The sequence below is a fragment of the Chionomys nivalis genome, chromosome 20 (genome assembly GCF_950005125.1).
Source record: "Chionomys nivalis chromosome 20, mChiNiv1.1, whole genome shotgun sequence".
NCBI lineage: Eukaryota > Metazoa > Chordata > Mammalia > Rodentia > Cricetidae > Chionomys > Chionomys nivalis.
The window spans coordinates 18,772,822-18,794,755 of record NC_080105.1 but is presented as its reverse complement, the minus strand read 5'-3'; the positions used below and the strand labels follow the sequence as shown (position 1 = coordinate 18,794,755).

The following is a 21,934-nucleotide window of genomic DNA, read 5'->3' as shown; positions in this document are numbered from 1 at the left end:
GGAGATCAAATCCAGGACTGTGGTTATGCTGGGCAGGCACCGTGCCAATGGAGCTACAGATCTGGCAAGACTGACTTTGAATACTGACTTTGAAAAACCTATAAGGTTCCACTTTGTTGAAAGAAGCCTGGAAAGCCTAGGAAAGATTTGAAAGCTATGAGAACACGAGGAAGTGAGAAGCTAAGCTTAGACCTGGCTGTTTATTGACCAAGCCATGCTTCTGTCTGAGTCCTCTTTGTGATGGTCTGTGCAGAGACAGCAGCTTGCTGAGTACGGATTGGAGTCGCTATGCCCCCCCCCCCACTCAAAGGGAAGTTGGGGGTGGAGCCTCTGCTGAAAGGATGTAGACTCCACCTTCACTAGCTAGAGATGTCAGAAGCTGAGCCCAGTAGCCTGATGGGCAACAAAAGCCGGAGCATTAGGGACGGGGCATAGCTTTAAACAATTGTTTTAGGAGACTGTGTTGTTAGCAAGGGAAAGGGGTCATTAGAAAATATTGGCCTTCTGTGACTCAGTTTCTCCTTTGCCCCCAACTCATCTTGGACTTCCCAAGGTCTTCCCTCCAGACCCTGCTGAAGTCTCTTCACTCAACTTGAAGGACTGCTTCACTGGTGTCCAGCAAGAGCAGATTCTGGATGTCTGCCTGCACTCTGTAGGGCTGGTGCAGAAAGCTCTGCACATAGAAGGAAATTTGCACAGGGCCTCATTTGGGAGAGATGAAATATTTCAGCAGCAGTGTTTATGTTCCTGGTCTGAGGATACCTAAAAGCCAGTGCGTTTTTTTTACATCAGGCTTTGAAATGAAAAGACATCCCCCACTCAATGGAAATACAAATCTCGTCCCTCTTGCCCTTCGGCCCCGTCAATGTTATTCTTCTCCATTTTCCTCCTCTCCTTGAGATTTCTGAGTCACCACAGAGGGAGACCCAGTGTGGTGTCTGGCCAAGTTTTGCAGGTTTAGCTTTCTCAAGAGAAGCAGACTTGAAAGGCTTCCTTTCAGGGTTCCCTAAGCTCCACAGACAGTCTGGAGCAGAATCTGTCCTGGGAGCCGTGATCGAGTAGAAGGCAGGATTGCAGCCTGCAGCGGGAGTTCAGAAGGTTAACGCCAGCCCACGGTTGTGCTCTGGGCTGTGTGCGGAGGCCAGCCAGGCCTGCCTCTCACAGACCTAGGCTGGCTTCCCAGGCTTCCCAGAAACTGCTACTCTTAACCTTATAAGCCCTGCCCTGTGAGAGACTGGAGCCCGAGATTCCCAGTTGGTTTTCCTCTCGGTCAAGATGGGAGCACAGCAGACAAAGCCAATTTTTCACTGTCACTGTTTGTGGGCAGCCATGTGCACAGTCACACTCCCCTGAGATGAAGTGGGCTTGAAAAATCTGATTTATAGAAGCACAGAGCATAATTTGTTTTTTAATGGTTGACTGGGTTAAACAGATATTCTTCACTGGAAAAGTCCCCAGCATATTCAGACCAAGCGCACACCATCCAAATGAACTGCTCTGGCCAGATTTACACTAATTTAGTCAATACTCTCCAAACATAATGGAGTCTACATTACATATGCATAATGAGAACAATTTAATAAACAGACTGGAAGCACATGAGTCATGAACACAAGCAGTGTAAGAAACTGTTAAGAAGCTGGTTTTCCTGAGACCAAATAGAGCATGGCTCTGCTTCTTCCTCTGGCCTTAAAGCTGACCTGCTGTCATGCCTTGGAGCAATGTATAGCAGACACAGGGCTATTACTAAGAGCTTTAGGAGGATTTATCGCAGGGAAAGGGACTGTCTTAACTCTTCCTCCTCAACACAGCTTTTGCACGCCATTGTTTTGAGGAAGTACGGCTTGTCCTTCGACTAGAACTCTTAGGCGAGGACTTGATCTTGGTCAGGCATATCCTAAGAATTAGAACTTCATGTTTTGTAAAAGAGCAGTGTCAAAGATCAATAGCGTCACTCACGGTGGCTCGTGCCTGTCATTCCGGCATTTAGGAAGGGGAGGAGGCAGGAGGATAGGAGGAGCTTGAGACCAACGAGGGCTACACAGTGAGACTCTGACAAACAAGCAAACAAAACCCAACCAACCCAAGAATGCACCAAGTCAGCAGAGACAGAAGACCTAGATGACAATGAGAGACTGTAATAAGAGAAATCAGACAAAGCCTCTGGAAGAGGTGACATTTGGACGGTGGCCTGAACAGTGAAGAAGACTTCTTCAAAAGGCAAATGAGGAAGATAGTGATGAGTCTAGATTTGGGGAAATATAGAAGCAGGAAACATACTGAGTGAAGATGGCCAATGGGTGATGACCAGGCTAGAGAGATGGTTGCAATAAAGAGAGACTTGCCAAGGATTGAAGGCTTCTGCAAAACATATGTAAGTTAGGGCATTTCTGGGTCCTGTAATTTTGGGGACTATTTTTCATTTTTTTATGAATATGAGCTGTTACTCGTACAATGAAAGAGTGGAAATTATTGACGGTGAATGCAAAGAAGAGAAGTTCATGAGAAAGGACCCTGTAACTCAAGCGGATTGGGAACACAGTCTATGCTGAAGACATTGGTGGTAGCCCAAAGAACAAAATAAACACCACTCTAAGTACAAGAAGGGACAAGCAAGATGGCTCAGCCAGAAAAGGTGCTTGCTGCCTGAAGACCTGTGTTCAATCCCTGGAATTCACATGCTTGGAAGAGAGAACCATTTCCTGCAAGCTCACATCTGATCTCCACATGCACACTGTGGCACGTGTGTGCATAGACACAGACACACTACAAGAATGTCATTATAAAAATAAATAGTAAGAAAGAAACACAGGGTCTCGATTAAGGGCAAGCTCCTGGGCCAGTTTTTTCGGTCCCTGTGTTCCTTGTACAGGCTCATTCTGATGTGCTGTACCCATCAGACCAAGATTTCAAGAGCTTCCTTGGAGAAAGTCTGTCAGAATGAAATGTCTCAAAGCCAAGTCAAGGAAAGAGAACTTAATGCTTCCTTGAGGAATTTATACTGAAGAAGAGATCATTTATGGGGCCACCCCAGCCACTTTCAAGTCATATAATAAGCTATAGCACTGGCGAGAAAGAAGGTTACCCACTCTAGTTTTCTAAGTCAGGGTTAGCCCCAATGATTGACAGCTTCAGGAAGGCTACTTTGGGCTGGATACAGAAACAAGGTCAACAACAAAACAAATTGTAAGGTACACTGTTATGGTTAGAAGTGACGGAAGCTCATATTAAACAACCTCATGGCTGATGAAGGCAACTCACCTTTGAGCCATAAGGCAATGATTTCTAGGACCCTTCAGTCAGTCAGTGCAAGGACAAGAGCTGAGCTAGTTCTGAGGCCCCAGTCTGGTACTTCCTCTTCCAGGCCTCTGGCTTGGTCTGTGCAATCCTAGGCTAGCAGGCTCCCTGCGGAGGGTGCACGTAGGGAATGTCTGTGAGGGACACGGTGTTGTTTTAAGATGTAGATGCACAGCCTGCTTTCCAGTCTGTGTTGCCACGATTTGAGTTTCAGGAAATGGTCTCAAAATTAGAGTTGTGCCAAGTAGCACTCGTTATGAAACAGAAGTCTGGGAATTGGGAACAATGGCTGGTAAAGGAAGAAGGTGGAGGAAATACCCAGTTTCTAAAGATGGCATCATGGTTATGGCTGGCATTCTGTTGTGCCTCCTGTCCCCATATTTCACACTTGGCAGGAGTCAGGGGGGTGCTGGATGGACGAGAATCTAACTTTCAGCTTGGGTCCCTGCCCTTCTTATTAGGAACTGTGATATCCTCCCAGAAAGGGCCTGAGTCCATACGGGTGTGCCCCACGCTGTGGCAGAATGCCACCTGGAATTTGTCACAGAGCAGATTATAATAACACTTAAAGTATTTTCATTCATTTTGGTCTATGCCAGGAGAAGACTCACTCCCTCTTCCTTCTCTCCACCCCCACATACCATGCTTAAAGAAAGAAAGAAAGAAAGAAAGAAAGAAAGAAAGAAAGAAAGAAAGAAAACAACCATTGGTAACCCAGCCATTTATTTGGCACACAATCATAGGAAAAGGGCCGAATTGCTTACCTCACCAGCTGCATATCCAGATCCTGAATCTACACTTGAAAGAGTGTGCAGGACAGGATTTCCATCATTACCAGTGAACTGGAACTGATGAATTCATTAATGAAAAGCTGTTTTCTGGCTACTGTCCTTCGAGGAGAGATTAGCATCAGTGGTGTGCGGTAAGTAAACCCTGCACAATCAGAACCTGGGTCTCCCCTGCACACTGGCTCTGAATTTAACTGTCAGTGAACATGTGATTAAATGAGTCTAGGACCAAATCCATAAGTAGATGGGGCTGCGATATAATATACTGTCTTCATTTTGAGCTTATCTTGTGCTCCCAAGAACCCATTTGACATGCGTAACGTGAAACCCTCTTTAGACAAATTTCTTGAGTATTCTTGTCTCAGCTTCCTTTCCTTCCCCACTTAAGTGGACGTGCTTGATCTTTGGTCCCCAAGGCCATGCGTGTTCTGTGCCTTCCAAGATGACTACCACTAATATTTCACCTTTACTCCCTTATCTTCCCTCTCTCTTCTCCACCATTGTTCCGTTTACTGAATACCCTCCAGCTTCAGATAGTGGGCTGTGTTGTGGAATAATCTTTTTGTCCACTGTGAAGATGTGTCACTCTGATTAGTTTAATAAAAAGCTAATCAATCAATAACTTGGCAGGATTTTCAGGGTAGAGAGGATGCTGGGAAGAGGAAGGTGGAGATGTCAGAGATGCAGAGCAAGCACGATGGGCAGGATGGAGATAAGATGATAAAGCCACGAAGCAGAAAGTAAATGAATAGAAATGGGTTAATTTATTAGAGCTAGTTAGAAACAGGCCTACACTATCAGCCAAGCTTTCATAATTACTAATAAGTCTCCTTGTGATTATTGGGGAGCTGATAGTTCTGAAAGGGCTGCTTTATTTTATTTATGTTTTAAATCATAGGTCTAATAAATTGTACATGTAAAAGCTCAGGGATTGAATTCCAATGAAGTAGTTTTGGTTTTGTCTCCTTTTTATTTTCCCTCTAAGATTTATTTATTTATTTATTTATTTATTTATTTATTTATTTATTTATTAGATAAGGGCTCATATAGCCTGGGCTCCTGATCCTCCTACCACTTCTGTCTTCCAAGTGTTAGAATTACAAGTGTGTTCGACTCTGTCTCATATACTTAAGACTGGATACAGGATGGCCTGAGAGGCAGAAGGGGCTTCAGATCTTGTTCTACGTGTGACCTGGGCCAAGTCATGACTCTGAGTCTCGGTTTCCTTATAGGAGAAAAGAAGATAATATTAACTGCTTTGCAGGGATATTGAGATAGTTAAAGGACCAAGAAATGGAGAACATCAAAAGAGTACTTGGTATAAATTAAAAACGTTCTGTATATTCATTATAAGACATAGAAATCATCTCACATATTAAAACTATTTAGTGATTCATTTCAACCTCTGAGATTACAGCTACAGCAAACTGTTCATATAAAGACTGACATTTTTGCCAGGTGTGATGGTGTACTCTTTTAATCCCAGGCAGAGGCAGGTGGATCTCATAGATTTCCTAGCCAGTCCGGTCTATGTCATAACTTCAGGACAGACAGTGCAACCATTTTAAAGAGGAGGAGCCAGAGGAAAAAGCATTTTTATCTCTTCTAAGTTTAACAGCATACAAGCTCTTAATATATTTAAAAAATCAGACTATGAGGCAAGTTTTATTTTCCAAATAGAGTTTCATGTGGCTCAGGCTAGTCTCAGACTCTGTGTGTGATTGATGATGGCCGGAAACTTTGATGTTCTTGCCTCTACCTCCTGAGTGTCGGAATAATAGTCGTCTGCTTCCATCGCTTTGGTCTGGGGATAGAACCTGGCAAGCACTCTACCACCGGAGAAGAGATCATTTATTTAATTAATCTGCATGTACATTTGACTCTGAGGGCATCTCACAATGTTTATTATTATTATAAATGGACTTTTGATAAGTAGCTAGCATATAGTTGATGATGTTTATGATATATATATATAAGGATATGAGATTTCTGGATTAGGAGTAGAGTAAGGGAATACTACAAAGAATGAAGTTAAAGCTGGTTCATGAGGAAATAATGACTAGACTTCTCTTTGGGTCCACAATGACAGAAGCAGAAAGAACACCACATTCTTTTACTGACAAGGAGTCAATTAATTCCTCAGGTCATTTTCTAGGCACCTTAAAAAACTTCCAGATACGGTATTGGATCTTTGAAATTCACACAAATCCTCTCACTGCAATTTTTTTATCTGAGGGAAAGCTTTGTGTAGGAAATAAAGCAGAGGTTCAGGAGTATCCTCAGAGAGAACCCAGGAACACAAGGGATCCATCTACGAGAGTTCCATCTGGAGAAATGCCCTTGCTTGGGAAGCAAAGAGAACGGTTTTGGAGAGCATCACAAGATGGGCACATTTCAAGGAAATGCGCTCTGGGAAACTTTTCTGGGTGAAAAAGTGAAAACATTCTTTTTTCTAGCACAGCCCCGCCTACTGTACCAACTGCTTAAGAACAATTCAGAAAAAGAACCTGTGAGGCCTTGTTGTCTTGGGGTCAGACTTAAATTTTCTTAACTTAATTCATCTCTTAGCTAAAAGAATGGCAGAGAAGTAGTAAATGTGGTGGTGGTGGAGGTGGTGGTGGTGATAGTGATGCTGTTGTTGTTGTTGGTACCTGCTTGTAATCCCGGCCAGGATTCTGAGGCAGGAGAGCAAAGTGGTACTAGGCACCAGGCACTACAGCAAACTGGGGGCTGATTTGGGCTATATAATGAACGATAGTCTAGCCTGTGCTACACAGTAAAACCCTGTCTTAAGACAAAAACCAAAACAAAATAAAAGAATGACTCAGAAGAAAACATGCACTTGTATTTTGTAGGCTTGCCTAGAATTCATTGCAATGCCCTTGCATCAGTACCCTCCCTCAGGGAGGTGTGTACTAAGTTACAGGGGTGAGCCATCATACTATAGCTTTCTGCTACTGGGTACGAGCCATCCCCATTTCTCAGAAAGAACAGAGTCCAGTGGGTCTCAAGGAAAGCATGCGCTCTCCTCTGAATTCTAAAATAGATCTTCAACAGTTGAGAAAAAAAAACAAAAACAAAAAACAAAACAAGAAGCCAGGCACGAATGTTCTGGAGTCCAATATTAACAGCTAGACATTCGAGAGAGAAAATAGAACAGTCTTTTCTTGGTATTTGAGTGTTTTGAAGCCCAAAAAGTTGCTACAAATGTTGACGTGTGAGCCAGATTCCAGGTGGGACTCAAGGGCAGCTTTCCTCCTCAGAGAGAAGCAGCGAAAAGCATGGCCCAGGGAAACACCTTGCTGGGAGACTAGGAGGGATTGGAGCACAGCACAGGTGATGCTGCTTTTGTCCCAGTTAACCTGCTTTTCCCGCTGCTGTAATACAATATCCCGACAGAGGCAATGTAGAGGAGAAAGAACTTATCAGGGTTCATAGGAAAAATCGTGACAATAGGAGCTCGAGGTGGCAGCTTGTCACGTAGGACGCACAGTCAAGAAGCAGAGGGTGCAGAGTGCTCATGTCAGCACATTTGCTCCTTTTTATAAAGTCCCGGTTCCCATCCAGGGCCTGACTTCACCGGCCTCTACAGTGGGTCTTCCCACTTCCGTTAACCCTGTCAAGATAATGCCTGGAGGCTGGGTCTCCTAGGAGATCGGTGGATAACTGATTCTAACCATCATGTGTTGCCTCTTGGTGCGTTCCATGCCTCACAAGGACAGGAGGGAAGAAGGAATAAAGGGGACCTTGGAAAGTTGGGGCAGGTCAGGGGAAATCCGAAATCAGAGAAAGCCCGTAGTATAGTCGGGCACTTGGAAGTAGGTCACTGAGCCTCCGGCCAAAGGCAAAGATCATTCGTGTGTCTTGGCTCTGTGCCTCTCCCCACTGCTCATCACCCGAGCTCTAATGAGGAAGGCACCGAAGGGAATAGATGTTCCATTAGCTGAGAGAGGAGGAGGCCACAGCCTCTGCAGGCCTGAGCTGAGATGGAAGGCAGTGTGAGTACAAAGGGTTCCCACCATGAAGACGATCTGCAGAGGCCACTGCTGAGGAAAGAGGCATCTCTGGAGGCCCAGAGACCCCAGGACCTGTGGTACTTTATAGCTTTCTTCTCAGTGAGGTTCCTGAGGAGGAAAGGTGAGGATGGGTGGGGTCCTAGGAAACTCCATAAGAAAATATCATAGAGATTGAGTTAGCCTAGAAAAGCGTAGGTTAGCAGCAGGGAGTGACTCGGTTACCTTTATTCTGTGAGTTGAAGCCTATGTGTTCAGGTAGAGAAAGTTGAGTTTGTATATTATGAACAAAGGTATTTTTCAGTGCCTGGGTTCTCGTGCGTACTTTAAAAAGTAATTTACACAAATATCTAGCGAATTATTGAACTGGGGGACTGGAGAAAGTGTAAAATTGGTAGAGTCAGTGGAATGAAATAAATACCATTTTAAGCCTCTGATGTAAGAAATCTATTTGTATAGGCCTAGCTCACTGAGCTGTAGTCTAGCATGTATTTTTTTTTCTGAGACAAACTAGGGATTTAAACTATGCACAAGTGGGGAATGTGGGAGGGGAAAAACCCATTTTCAAACATTTTAAATTTACTGTTCGTGGTTACAAGTTTCCTTAGGAGACATAATATTTTTTTTCTTCTTTTCTAAAAAAAAATAATTTGGACTAACCTCAGAAAAGCTGGGTTTAATGTTTCTCAGCCTGTTTCCAAGCAGACTAAAATACCAACAAACTCATATCCACAGGGAGAAGGTCCTGCTTCTCCAAGGGAGCATGATTCACGCCGAAGGGCTTACACACCCGAGATGCAAGACGGGCCTCTGAGTGCAACGTATGGCGTGCACACACCCGAGCGTGGCTGCCTCAGGAGGCTGCCTGGCCCGAGGCTCACTGTGACACGGGGATCCATGAAAGGAAACAAGAGCAGGAGGTGGGTCCGGTTTCACACTCATTGTACTCTCCATGGGAAAAGCCTTTTGGCAGCAGCTTTGTATGTCAATAACTGTGTCCGTCAGATCCGGCTTCTCCTAAGCAGGAGCTTACGAGATTAAAAATAGGCATCTCCAATGTTTTAATCTAAGGTGTAGGCAGAACGGGGCCATCCCACGTCTGAGCCACCCATGTTCAAACCATCAGATAACGAACACATTTGTGCGTGGAAGAGCATGTTTAAATGGTGAGTGGTTAAGGGAGCTTGTTTGTGTGAAAGGATCTCTTGAATTCCACAGTAGTCGGATGATAGCTGTTACTGTATGATGAATCTCTAATTTCCCCTTGTCATTACTCTGATAAGTAACTATATAAGCCGGATGTGTTTGCATCTGGTAGTGGTCTGTCTGGCCAGAGAAAAATGCAGAGGCTTTTAGGTCAAATTACCTATGCACAAATCCCTCTACCCTGAGGCTTGTTGTTTCTATGAGCAAAAAGAGCCTAGAACTTAACCAGGAAATGAATGCAAGTTTCTCTCAGGATATATCAAACTATTTTCAAAGGTTTCTATCATCAGTCCCGATTATTACCTAGGCATATATCTAGAAATGACACCTGCATGATTCGATATGAGATGACCCTACTGTTTCTGGACATTGGCGACTCAGAACCCATTGAACATTTCTTTTGGCAATGTGGACTTCCAGGTATCTACCCCGAGAGATCTAGGGACTTGGAAACAGTTCTTTAGGGGCAGAAGTAATCTCAAACCTCTCATATTGCAGACAGCAAAACCTGAGGAAATCAAGACACACGTTTCATTGTTCTGCATTTCTCTGGCAGATGTTCCTTAGAAGATGTGTTGACATTTGCCTTGACCATGTCCGCTTTCCTAGCTTCTGCCCTCAACTCTACTCACAGCACTTTTCTTAGACTGCTCCCCACTCCTCAGCAATCTCTTGCCAGTGCCAACCTAGAGCTCCATCCTGCCAAAAATGGAAGAGCATTCGCTGTTCCTGTTTATCCATCCATCTATCTATCTATCTATCTATCTATCTATCTATCTATCTATCTATCTATCATCTATGTATCTATCTATGTATCTATCTATGTATCTATGTATCTATCTATGTATCTATGTATGTATGTATGTATGTATGTATGTATGTATGTATGTATCTATCTATCTATCTATCTATCTATCTATCTATCTATCATCTATGTATCTATCTATGTATCTATGTATCTATCTATGTATCTATGTATGTATGTATGTATGTATGTATGTATGTATGTATGTATCTATCTATCTATCTATCTATCTATCTATCTATCTATCTATCTATCTATCTATCTTGTATCCCTTTTCTGACCTCTGAACACCAGGCGTCTAGAATCTTCACTGTACTGACAGCCAGTTTCTTAGACAGTGGGTGGCCTTTGGCTGATAGCTGTGCCACGGATCACAGTCCCTCAGCATCTCTGTGATTTGCATTTTCGAGTGTCACCTCAAGTGAAAAATCCATAAAAACATTGGGAAATCAGCATGGCCAAGTCAATGCTTTGGTTTCTTTCTCCCCCTTTCAACTTGTTCTTTCCTAGTGTCTGCCATGTCTAGAAATGGCAGCATCCATCTCTCAACTCCTGGGCCCAAACCTGGGGTGTCATTCAGGACCATGTGAAATCCCAGGACTTCTTAAGGCCTGCACCAACTACTTCCATCCTCACAAATCCCTCCAATTTCCTGCCTGAGTGAAAAAATCTGTGACGTGGCCTTACGCTTTTATTTTATTTTACTTGGTTTTACTGTCTCCAGCCTAGTCTCCAAGCAGCCACAGTTGGATATTTTTAAAATTTAAATTAGATTGTATGACTCTGTTGCTTGGAATTTTCCTATGGCTTTCTCTCACTTGCACTAAGCACCAAGGTCCTTTCCCTGGCCTTCAAGGCTCCTGTTTTGTTCTCAGTCACAGCTGCACGCTGGGGTCCTTTGTCTCCACAGTGTTCTCCTGCCATGATCTGCTCCTCTGTTTCTACCAAGTTCCCTGTCCTGTCACACCCTGTTCCTCTGTCTCCACCCCATCCACTCCTCCTCCATTTTTATTCAGAAAAGGGAAGGTCTCCCATGGATATCAACAAAATATATCAAGTTGCAATAAGACTAAGCATCTCCCCTCATATGAAGGCTGGACAGGGAAACCCGGTATGGGGAGCAGGGTATAATGAGCATTTTTTTAATATTGTAAATATTGGATACAACAATACATTAGAAATACCTTAAATTGCCTTTAATCCCAGCACTCGGGAGGCAGAGGCAGGCGGATCTCTGTGAGTTCGAGGCCAGCCTGGTCTACAAGGACAGGCACCAAAGCTACAGAGAAACCCTGTCTCGAAAAACCAAAAAAAAAAAAAAAAAAAAAGAAATACCTTAAATTTTGTTGTCACTAAAAACTAGCTTTTATTAGTGTAAGTCCATCACTTAGTTATTTAGAGACAGACTCTCCTGTATCCCTGGCTGCCTCAAATTCACTACATAGCCGAGGAGGGTCTTTGTCTTCTGATCTTCCTGCCTCTACCTAGAGAGTTCTGGGGTTTGGTTATAAGAACATGTCTGGTATTACCAGCTCAGTATAAGGGGCAAAAAAAATAGAACAACAAAATAATAATAGAAAGCAAAACATATAGTTGTGAGTTCTAGCTTATCTACACCACAGAATCATTGAGAAGTGTTTAAATAGGGTTATCTTTCAAAAAAATTAAAACAGAAGCAAAATCATACATAATCTCAGATCCCAGAACAAAACCTACAAACCCAAAGTCCTCTCTCTCTTTCTTTCTTTCTCTCTCTCCATCCTAGTTTGGAAAAGCAGTCACATTTGCTTTCTTATTAAGAAATGTTAGATTAACCGGGCGGTGGTGGCACACGCCTTTAATCCCAGCACTCGGGAGGCAGAGGCAGGCAGATCTCTGTGAGTTTGAGGCCAGCCTGGTCTACAAGATCTAGTTCCAGGACAGGAATCAAAAAGCTATGGAGAAACCCTGTCTCGAAAATAAAAAAAAAAAAAAAAAAAAAAAAAAGAAATGTTAGATTACCATAGGGAGTGAAAACACCAGCATATTGTCAGAAACTAATAGGCGTGAACCTGACTTTGGGATTCTTGCATAAGGTAGGCAGCCTAGTGTTGGGCAGGATTCTGGTCCTAATAACATCCTGTCCTGGTCCACCGAATGGACTCCACATGTTCTGTGTGATTCTTAATGCTGTGCTTGGGGAAATTTGCTGATTCCACCTCCTTCAGTTGGTTAACATGGAATGACCTTTCCATACCACTAATTCCAAAGGAATTCCTCATGTCCTGTTAACCAACCCACTCTTTCTCCAGTATTCTAGCCACTAATATTGAAAGCAAAGATGGAGACTATTTGTAAGTAGTCAGCGTGATGCAATATTTATTTAGTCTGTGTTTGCTAGTAAGTGACTATGCTGTCAAAAGAACATGAACCATGGGCATGCTGACGTTCTTGAGCCACGTCTAAATTGGACAGTCTTTGCCCTGGTATGGACCATGATAAGAAGATTTCGTACTTCCAGCTTGATGATAATGAGGCTTAATATTTATGAAGTGACTATTAAGGAAAGAGAGGTAAAGAAACCGTAAAGCTATCAACTGGGGATTTGGGGATTGGAACCCAGGGTACCTAGTTCAAAGTTGTCACAATAAACTATTGTTTCCCTCACTTGGTCATCTACATAGAGTAGGTTTCAGTAACATGTATATCCAACATCTAATAGCAACCAGCCTTAATAATATTTTAGATTTAATCAATGCAATGGGCATATATTTAGGAAGTCTTTCTCACTGTCAGGGTTGACAGATGTTTTAATTCTATAGAAAAAAAAAATCCACGTCAAGATGGCGCTGAAAGTGAAGAAGGAAGCTCCTGCCCCTCCCAAAGCCGAAGCTAAAGCGAAGGCCTTGAAAGCCAAGAAGGCAGTGCTGAAAGGCGTCCACAGCCACAAAAAGAAGAAGATCCGCACATCGCCCACCTTTTGGCAGCCCAAGACCCTGCGGCTACGAAGGCAGCCTAAATACCCCTGGAAGAGCGCGCCCAGGAGGAACAAGCTTGACCACTATGCCATCATCAAATTCCCCCTGACCACCGAGTCAGCCATGAAGAAGATAGAAGACAACAACACGCTTGTGTTCATTGTGGATGTCAAGGCCAACAAGCACCAGATCAAACAGGCTGTGAAGAAACTCTATGACATCAATGTGGTCAAAGTCAACACCCTCATAAGGCCTGACAGAGAGAAGAAGGCATATGTTCGGTTGGCTCCTGATTATGATGCTCTGGATGTTGCCAACAAAATTGGAATCATCTAAACTGAGCCCAGCTGGCTAATTCTAAATATACACTTTTTCACCATAAAAAAAAAAAAGAAAAAGAAAAAAGATCCACATAGGAGAAACTTAACATCTAGGTAGAGTGGTTAATCATTTACCCAGGCGAATATAAAGTAGATCAGAAAATCACAGTAGTACTATGGGCATTAGAGAAGTGGAGAGTTTCAGCTAGAAGCCCCAGGAAAGACTTCAAAGTTGTCTGGGTGAGGCCTTGAAGCAAGCCTCCTCCTCCCCTGTCTGCTGTTCCCCTCTCAGTCTAAGGGATGGACAGAAGAGGCTAGGAATAATGGGCCTATGTCAAACCTGGACCAGGATGGAGGCTCCTCTTCTTAATCTCCTGGAGCAACCCTTGTAGTTAGAAAAAACCCAGTCTTGATCTTGTTTTGCTAGGGTTATAATTTTTCTAAGGTAAATCTTAGTGTGTGTGTGCTTTGTTTTAAAAGAAAAATACCCTAAATAAATTATGGTTAGTTTTGTGAATATAATAATGACGATAATTGTTGTATTCAGTGAACATGACCTAAACCACAAGCCACACCTTTGTATTATCCCCTATCCTTAAGTGTCGGAAGAATCTGTATCTTGTTTCTGAACAAAAGAATATGAAGGTGACAGAGGTCACTCACTTGACTAGGCTGCTGTGATTTGAACGAGAAAGGTCTCCGATAGGCTTATCTGTTTGAACACTTGGTCTATAGCTGGTGGTACTGTTTGGGGAGGCAGTGGAGCCTTTAGGAGATTGTGCCCAGCTGGATGAAATGAGTCACTGGGTGGGTGGGTGCTATTCTTGAGAGTTAGAGCCTAACCCTGTTTCTGGCTCAAGCCTTTCTTTCCTGGTATGCTGAGCCAGCATAAGTTACCTTACTTTCCTATTGGGTCTCTTTCTCTATATACAACCAAGGTTTCCTGTCTTCCCTGTACATGGTGACCATATAAACTGAATTCCTTTGGACAATTTCCATCTCAAATAAGCATAAGCTGTCAATCTTTCAAAGCGTGTCTGCCTTTTTCTTCATAGTGCCAGGGATGGAACCCAGGGCTTCAATCATGCTAGCAAGTAATTCTTCCACCGAACTACACCTTCAGCGTCAGTATTTGAAGTCTGACTCTGGAGATAGTTATATTTTCATGTGTAAGTTGTGGATAACAATTGTAGGTGGAATTGGCTATATACTCTCTTGTTTGCTGTGGGATAATCTTGTATGTTGTAAAGAGTTGTCACTCATACTGGTTTAATAAAATCCTGATTGGCCAATAGCTAAGCAAGAAGTACAGGTGGGATGACCGGACTAGGAGAATTCTGGGAAGAGGAAACGCAGAGACACAGTCACAAGTCAGACACAGGAAGTAAGATGATAGTGCCTTACTGAGAAAAGTCATCAAGGCCCATGGCTAAACATAGACAAGAATTATGGGCTAATTTAAGTTATAAGAGCTACTTAGTAATAAGCCTGGGCAATAGGATAAACAGTTTATAATTAATATAAGCCTTCCTGTGTTTATTTGGGACTAAATGACTGTGGGACTGGGCAGGACAGAAACTTCCATCATCACTTGTCCTTCCTTGGTCTTTGTACTTTTGGTGGAAGTGGGTATGCTTTTCTACAAGAGTGAAAATTGATGCATAAGCTGAATGTTGGATAGCTTCATTCAAAGCTTTGATCTCAGAGTAGTGTCCCAGACAAGCAGTCTGCTCACATACTCATCTGAGCGGGGACATTAGCTGCCCATTTGGCCAGCTAAGGACAGTGTAGCCTACGATTAGAAAACCATCTGTTACTAAGCATTATGTGCCTCCTTCTCCCTGTAGATTGATGTACTGTGTGAGTCTACCTTAATTTGAAATACATTTAATTTTAGAGCTTAGTTCCATGTCTCCATTTATCAGATGAACTCCATTTTAGTTCTGGTATTTTAAGGCTTCAGGTATAAATTAATTTCTCTTGAAATTTATCTCATGGAGACTTATCACCTAGAAAAATGTCAAGTTCCTTTCCTTAGACTGTATTCCAATATAATTTTTAGTTATATCTCTGATGGAGGAGGGTCATTTATCTATCTGTTGCTTTCATTGGTTAATTAATAAAGAAACTGCTTGACCTTTGATAGGTCAGCCCTTAGGTGGGTGGAGTAGACAGAACAGAATGCTGGGAGAAAGAAGCAGATTCAGTCAGTCGCCATAGCTCCCCTCTCCGAGATGGAAGCAGGCTAGAATCCTTCATGGTAAGACTCCACCTCGTGGTGCTACACAGATTATTAGAAATGGGTTAGTCAAGATGTGAGAGTTAGCCAATACGAGGCTGGAACTAATGGCCAAGCAGTGTTTAAAAGAATACAGTTTCCGTGTAATTATTTTGGGTAAAGCTAGCCCGGTGGCAGGAAGCAGCCCGCCGCTCCTCACACTACAGAGTGGCGCCCAACGTGGTAAACTGGATCCATGTAAAACCTGAGAGAGTTTAATTTTAAATAGTTACACTAATGCTGCCTCTATCTTTCTTCTTGTTTCCATTTTCCAGAAGGATCTTCACAATGCTCCTCTTTCCACATTGTTATTGCTCACATATAATGGCTTTTTGATGTTGTTGTCAATTTGTTTCTTATGGTTCTTACTTTGGAAGGGAATGTCTCTGCAATTAAAAGTAGTAATAATTCTGGGAACTCAGGTTATGGTACAGTTAATGCAATGCCTGCCTTGTATACGTAAGACATCAGCTTCAATCCTCATCATCAAGCAAACCACCAAGTGTGTTGGTCATACCTGCAATCCCAGAACTCAGGTAGTAGAGGTAAGAGGATCAGAAGTGCAAGATCTTTCTAGGTTATTCAGTGAATGTGAGGACAGCCTGAGCTACATGAAACTCCATCTCAAAAAATTAATTGATATATATTATAATAAAAACAACTTTCATAAAACCTGAATTAACACATTTTTATGTTTTAGAAAAAGAAATGCTACCATACCCATCCACTGAGTAGAGTGGGGACAGACTTGTTGTTCACTGAAACATTTGCTGACTGTGTTATGTGCTAAGCACAGTGGTAGCACTGAAATGGATGAGTCACTGTTCTTGCCCCTCAAGTCTTATGTTTTTGTGTCACGGGAATATTTAATCTTAGCTTTCACTACCACGGCTAATTTTAAATCCTTTCTCTGACAAAAAGAACATTTTGACCAGGATAATCTGATTATTTAATCCACTCAAAAATTTATGAATACAAATTTTATACTTAAAGGCGTAGAGAGAACCAAAACAATAAAATAAAATGGCCATTTATAAGTAGTATATCTTCAGTTGTAAAAATTTACTACAACTATATTGAAGTGAAAAGGGAATGAAAATAATAAGTAAGAAAGAACTCTTTTTTAGTCATACATGTTAACACAGAAGAAAATATGTTTTGTAGGAAACCACTAGAATATAATGGAAATTCAACTGTATAGAAACAAAATTACCATACACTTTATGAGACATTCTCTTTTAAAGTGCTACATCTTTACTTTTCAGAAAACATTTAAAGGACATCATCTCACAGTCTGTAACTCGTGATGGACTAATCATACTTTAACTATGGAGTTTCCAGTGTAGCATTAATAATATGGAAAGGTGATTCAAAGATGAATAACAAATGATGTGTTGAACCAGGAAATGCGCGTCCTGGCTTTAATAATGACAGTGGTGGTGATGGCAATATTAATGACAACATCACGATGATGAATATCTATAATTGATAAACATTTTAGGTACTGATCGAGTGCTAGACAGTCTAAGTGCCTTCCCCAAACTTATTTAATGTAATCATTTCACCACCCCACGTATTCTATCATCATTCTCATTTCCTAGATGACAACACTGAAGCTTATAGACAGTAAATGATATATTCAATGTCATAGCCAAATGAAAGATGACAGAGCCAGGATTAAAAGTGCCTGGCCCCAAAGACGACAGCTTGCCCCTTCATTACCCCTAGAAGACATCTGCCATCTGACATCATACAAGTGCTATGTTGTCCTCTCACTCAGAAGTAATAGGGAGTCTAGACCATGAAACCTCCGAGATACCCTTCAACTTTAAATATAATTCTTTGAGCCACCGTTAAAAGACTTCTGTGTCTCGCTAGTACCTAATCCTGTGTCTGTCTTATTCTGTTTTATACTCAGGAGATAATGGGCCTGAAACATTTCAGAGGTTGACCCTTGTTCTATAGGTGAGTGCCAGAAAAACATTTGCCCTCTCAGGGTTCCTTTGGTCCCACTCATCCCAGTTACTAAAAGCAAGCAGTGCTCAGAACAGGGAAAATCAGGCCTCCAGGAGCCTTTGCTCTGCAGCCCTCTCACCTGGTATACAGGGCTGTCAATCACACATAGGAATTAATCATCTCACTCACCCTGGAGGTCGGTCTTTCTCCTGATTATTTGGAAAGGAAACAATTTTCTGACTAAGGGAAATATCCGATGTCTAAGGTAACTGCCCTGAGTACTATCCTCTGAGTTCAGAGCTCTGGTGAGGGGACAGGCTGTGACATCTGACATAGGTCTGCTAGTCCTCTTCCCTCAGCTCAGATGCAAAGATAGAGTATACCTAAGAGAGCTCTTAGGCTTGTGGTATGCTCCGGCTAGAGCAAAGACCTCTCAGGCCGGAGAAGCAAATTCCCATCTGGTACAGTTTGGAAACTTGTAAATACCCCTCATTTATGTTATGCTTGTTTGGAAAGGCCTGGGAGATGTCCACAGATGGATAAATGGCAGGCTCCTGAAGGATGTTTTGAAAAGATTGCAAAACCGAATAGCAGTGAAAGTCAGACTGCAAGCAAGCAAGCTCTTATTTTTAAGCGCCATGCCAGACCTAACCAAACAAAACAATCAGAAAATAAACAAGAGCAGCAAGTTAAAAGACCAGGTCAGCAACCTAGAAAAACCTCCTAGGAGAGCAGAGAAGGGGATAAATATCTTCGAAGTCCCAAGTTTACCAGTGAGCGGCGCACAGACCTAGAATGGTGGCGCTGCCCATTAGTGCTCATATGTCAAACCACCTCTCCATCCCAGAGGCTCATGTGTTGAAGGGATCATCTCCAGCTGGCGGATCCAGTCACTGGCTGGTAATTGGATCATGAGGATACCATTAGGTTAATCTACTGGTGAACTCATACTGAATAAATTATTAGAGGTGAGGCCTGGTTGGAAGACATACATCACTCACTGGAGGGTGTCTCTGAAAGCTGCATCTTGCTGGGGGGGGGGGGGGGAATACTTTCTGTCTTCCTTTGCTTGCTGATTGCCAGGACATAAACAGTCCCTTTCCACTATATGCATCTTCCATACTGTATTGCCTCTCATATGGACAAGAAACATGGAGCCAAGTGATTATGCACCAAGCCTCTGAAATTCATTTAGATGAGTATGAGAATCTCTTTTCCATTTATTTGATTTATTTAGTCACAATGATAAAAAAAAAGCTAATTAGTACATGTCAAACTATTGGTTATTGAGTAAACAATAGATTTCTCATCAAGAACTAAATGAGAATTTTTTTAAAAGGTCACCATTCAAGTCTTTATATATTTATGAGAATATATAAATGCCTACATTTTAAAAGAAATCTCAGATATAATTGAACTAAAAGATATTTCTAGTCCAGCCCCTGTTCTTATTGTCGGATATTTAAAATGATGATGTCTTCATGGGTACAATGGTATAATATCCCTCTAGCTTTCAGCCTTGGTTCAAACCTAGTGGTAAAACCAAGCATCCAAATGGTTAAATGCCTCTGAGTCTGACAATGGTACATGTCAACTATGTACTATTCTTTGCCAGACACTGGGACAATAGCTAGGACAGAGACAGGCCTGCAGTGGGAGATCCTGCAGTCTTGTAGCCATTATAGAGCATTTTCATGAAGGTTAATGTGGAGAAAGTCCTTAGGGCCAAGAAAAGACCCAGAGGAGAGTCTCTTCTAGTTATTCCTCCTGGAAAGCTGAGTCTGATGTCTAAACTTAGATGTAGACAGGAACTGTTTGAGATAAAGGAGAATAGAGGAGAAAAAATAGAAAAGAAAGATAAGATTTCAGAAAACAAATTTGAATCATAGAAAAGAAAGAGGGCAGAATAAGGTCACCAAAGTATGCTTTATTGTTTCAAGTAGCCCTGATTATTAAAATTGTCTTTTAATTTAGTGCTAAATATACACTAAGACTGACAATAAGAACTTAACAACATATATATGAATTTATATATATGATTGCAGCTAAAGGTAAGACCTCTAGTCATTTCAGTTGACCTATGCAAGATACTGGGTATTTTTAAATACTGAAAAGTACTCAGAAACTCTACTATTGAGTTCCTGAAACAATGGCTGGGAAACAGTGTTCTGTTTCATTGACATCATGACCTTAGGGTGAAAATAGAACTTGAGTTGAGTGTGGAACAGGACAGAAACTGCTCTTTTCCTCAAGATTTTGTCTTACTCACCATTCTATTGCTGTGAAGAGACAAAGCAGTGCTTATACAAGAAAGCGGGGGCTTGCCTACAGCGTCAGAGGGTTTGTTCATTATCATCATGGGGGGTGATAGGAGCATGGTGACACTCATGGTGTTGGAGCAGTAGCTGAGAGCTATATCCTGGTCCAAAAGCAGGGGGTAGGGGCGTGGCAGGGGCTTTTGAAACCTCAAAGTCCACTCCTCGTGACACACTTCCTCCAGTAAGACTGTAAGTACTCTAAGAACACTGATGGAGGAAGGTCATTGGTTAAAAATAAAGAAACTGCTTGGCCCTCATAGGTTAGAACATAGGTGGGTGGAGTAAACAGAACAGAATGCTGGGAGGAAGAGAAAGTGAGCTCAGATGCAGGGCAGCTCCTCTGAGAGACAGCCGCCATGCTCTCCTCTCCAGAGCAGATGCGATGAAGCTCTGACCCAGGATGGACGTAGGCTAAAATCTTCCCGGTAAGCGCACCTTGGGGTGCTACACACATGAACAGAAATGGGTCAAGCAGTGTTTAAATGAATAGAGTATGTGTGTTGTTATTTTGGGGCATAAGCTAGCCAGGCTACCAGGAGCTGGAGCGGCAGGAACACAGCCTGCAGCTCCCACTACAGAACACCATCCCATCCTTCTAATCCTTCCAAACAGTTCCATTCTCTGTTCACTAAGCATTCAAATATATGAGTCTATTTGGGCCATTCTTATTCAAATCACTATATCATCATGCATTTGAGTGATAAGTCAGCTGAATTACTTTTAAGGTAATAATAGGAATTCTTAATGCTAATGTAATACTTTAACCAAATCTGACTTATTTATTTATTTATTTTGGTTCTTTAGAGACAGTTTTTCTCTGTGCAGCCCTAGTTGTTCTGAAACTCACTTTGTAGATGAGGTTGACCTTGAACACATAGAGCTCCACTTGTCTCTATCTCCTGAGTGCTGGGACCAAAGGTCTGTGCCACCACACCTGGCTCTAAATCTGACTTTAAAATGCATGGTTTCTGTTTCAGGAAATTGGTGTCGAATATTTTTATTCTTTTTTTTTTTTGAACAAAACTTGGCTTACACATTGAGCGAGAGGAAGAAGAGTTAAAGTCATCTCTGAGGATTGTAAACAGGATCTGGGAGAAGGGAACCAGTCTGAATCCCAGGCTGGATAAAGAGGATGGATTTATTTTAGAGATTCTGGGTGTAGACATTGAACAAGGTGGAAAGATGGTAACTGTATTAGGCTGGGACAGAGGAAGTCCTTCCCTCTGCATGAAAACTTAAGAGTTCTAAAAATGTATGCCCAAGGCCATCTACTTGCTTCCTTGGGATGCACCCACAGTAGCCCCGTAGATTAGGCTCCTACACAATGAAAACTTAGACAATCTCCTCGTGGTCCACTTTGGAAACTCACCAAGATTTTCCTAATGTAGCCACAGCATTTTGAAAAGCAGCTATGACCCTCTAAGCCCTGCTCTTAGGACACAAGACTTTTGTGCTCTGTCCAGTGGAAAAATAAAGTCAGCTGTCATCTGAGTCCAGTTCCTACCACCCTTCTCCTTCACCACGTTTCCGTTCTGTTGCCAAAATTTGTCTGAGTTGAGCTTTCTGGGACCATGAAACCTCAGTTGAAAGGGTAAAGGGTGCTTGAATTTCCTTTTTTTTTTTTTTTTTGGTGTGTGTGTGTGTGTGTGTGTGTGTGAGAGAGAGAGAGAGAGAGAGAGAGAGAGAGAGAGAGAGAGACGATCCATGTGTAGATATCAGAGGACAACTTGCAGGAGCTGGTTCTCTCTACCATGTAGGTTCTTGGGATAGAACTTAGGTCACCATGAGTGATGCTTTTCTCCACTGATCTAGCTGGCTTCCAAGCATGATATATTATAACACACACACCACAACAAATATAAGAATGGAATCTTATTCAGAACTTGAACTTTTCACAAGGTCAGATGCCAAAAAGCTCAAATTATAGAAATGAAGACAGGGAAGAATAATACCCTAAGTCAGGAGTTGTGGCTCATGCATTTTGGAGGCAGAGATA

General features: G+C 42.2%; 2 protein-coding genes across 4 annotated transcripts in view; one reads left to right on the top strand and one right to left on the bottom strand.

Annotated features, from left to right (window-relative positions):
- Palld (palladin, cytoskeletal associated protein) overlaps nucleotides 1-21,934 on the bottom strand; it is a 364,130-nt gene that overhangs the window by 133,393 nt on the left and 208,803 nt on the right. The window lies entirely within an intron of this gene.
- Nucleotides 12,932-13,402, top strand: LOC130862684 (60S ribosomal protein L23a-like). The gene has a single exon (XM_057752407.1). The coding sequence runs from the start codon at nucleotides 12,932-12,934 to the stop codon at nucleotides 13,400-13,402; it is 471 nt and encodes a 156-aa protein (XP_057608390.1).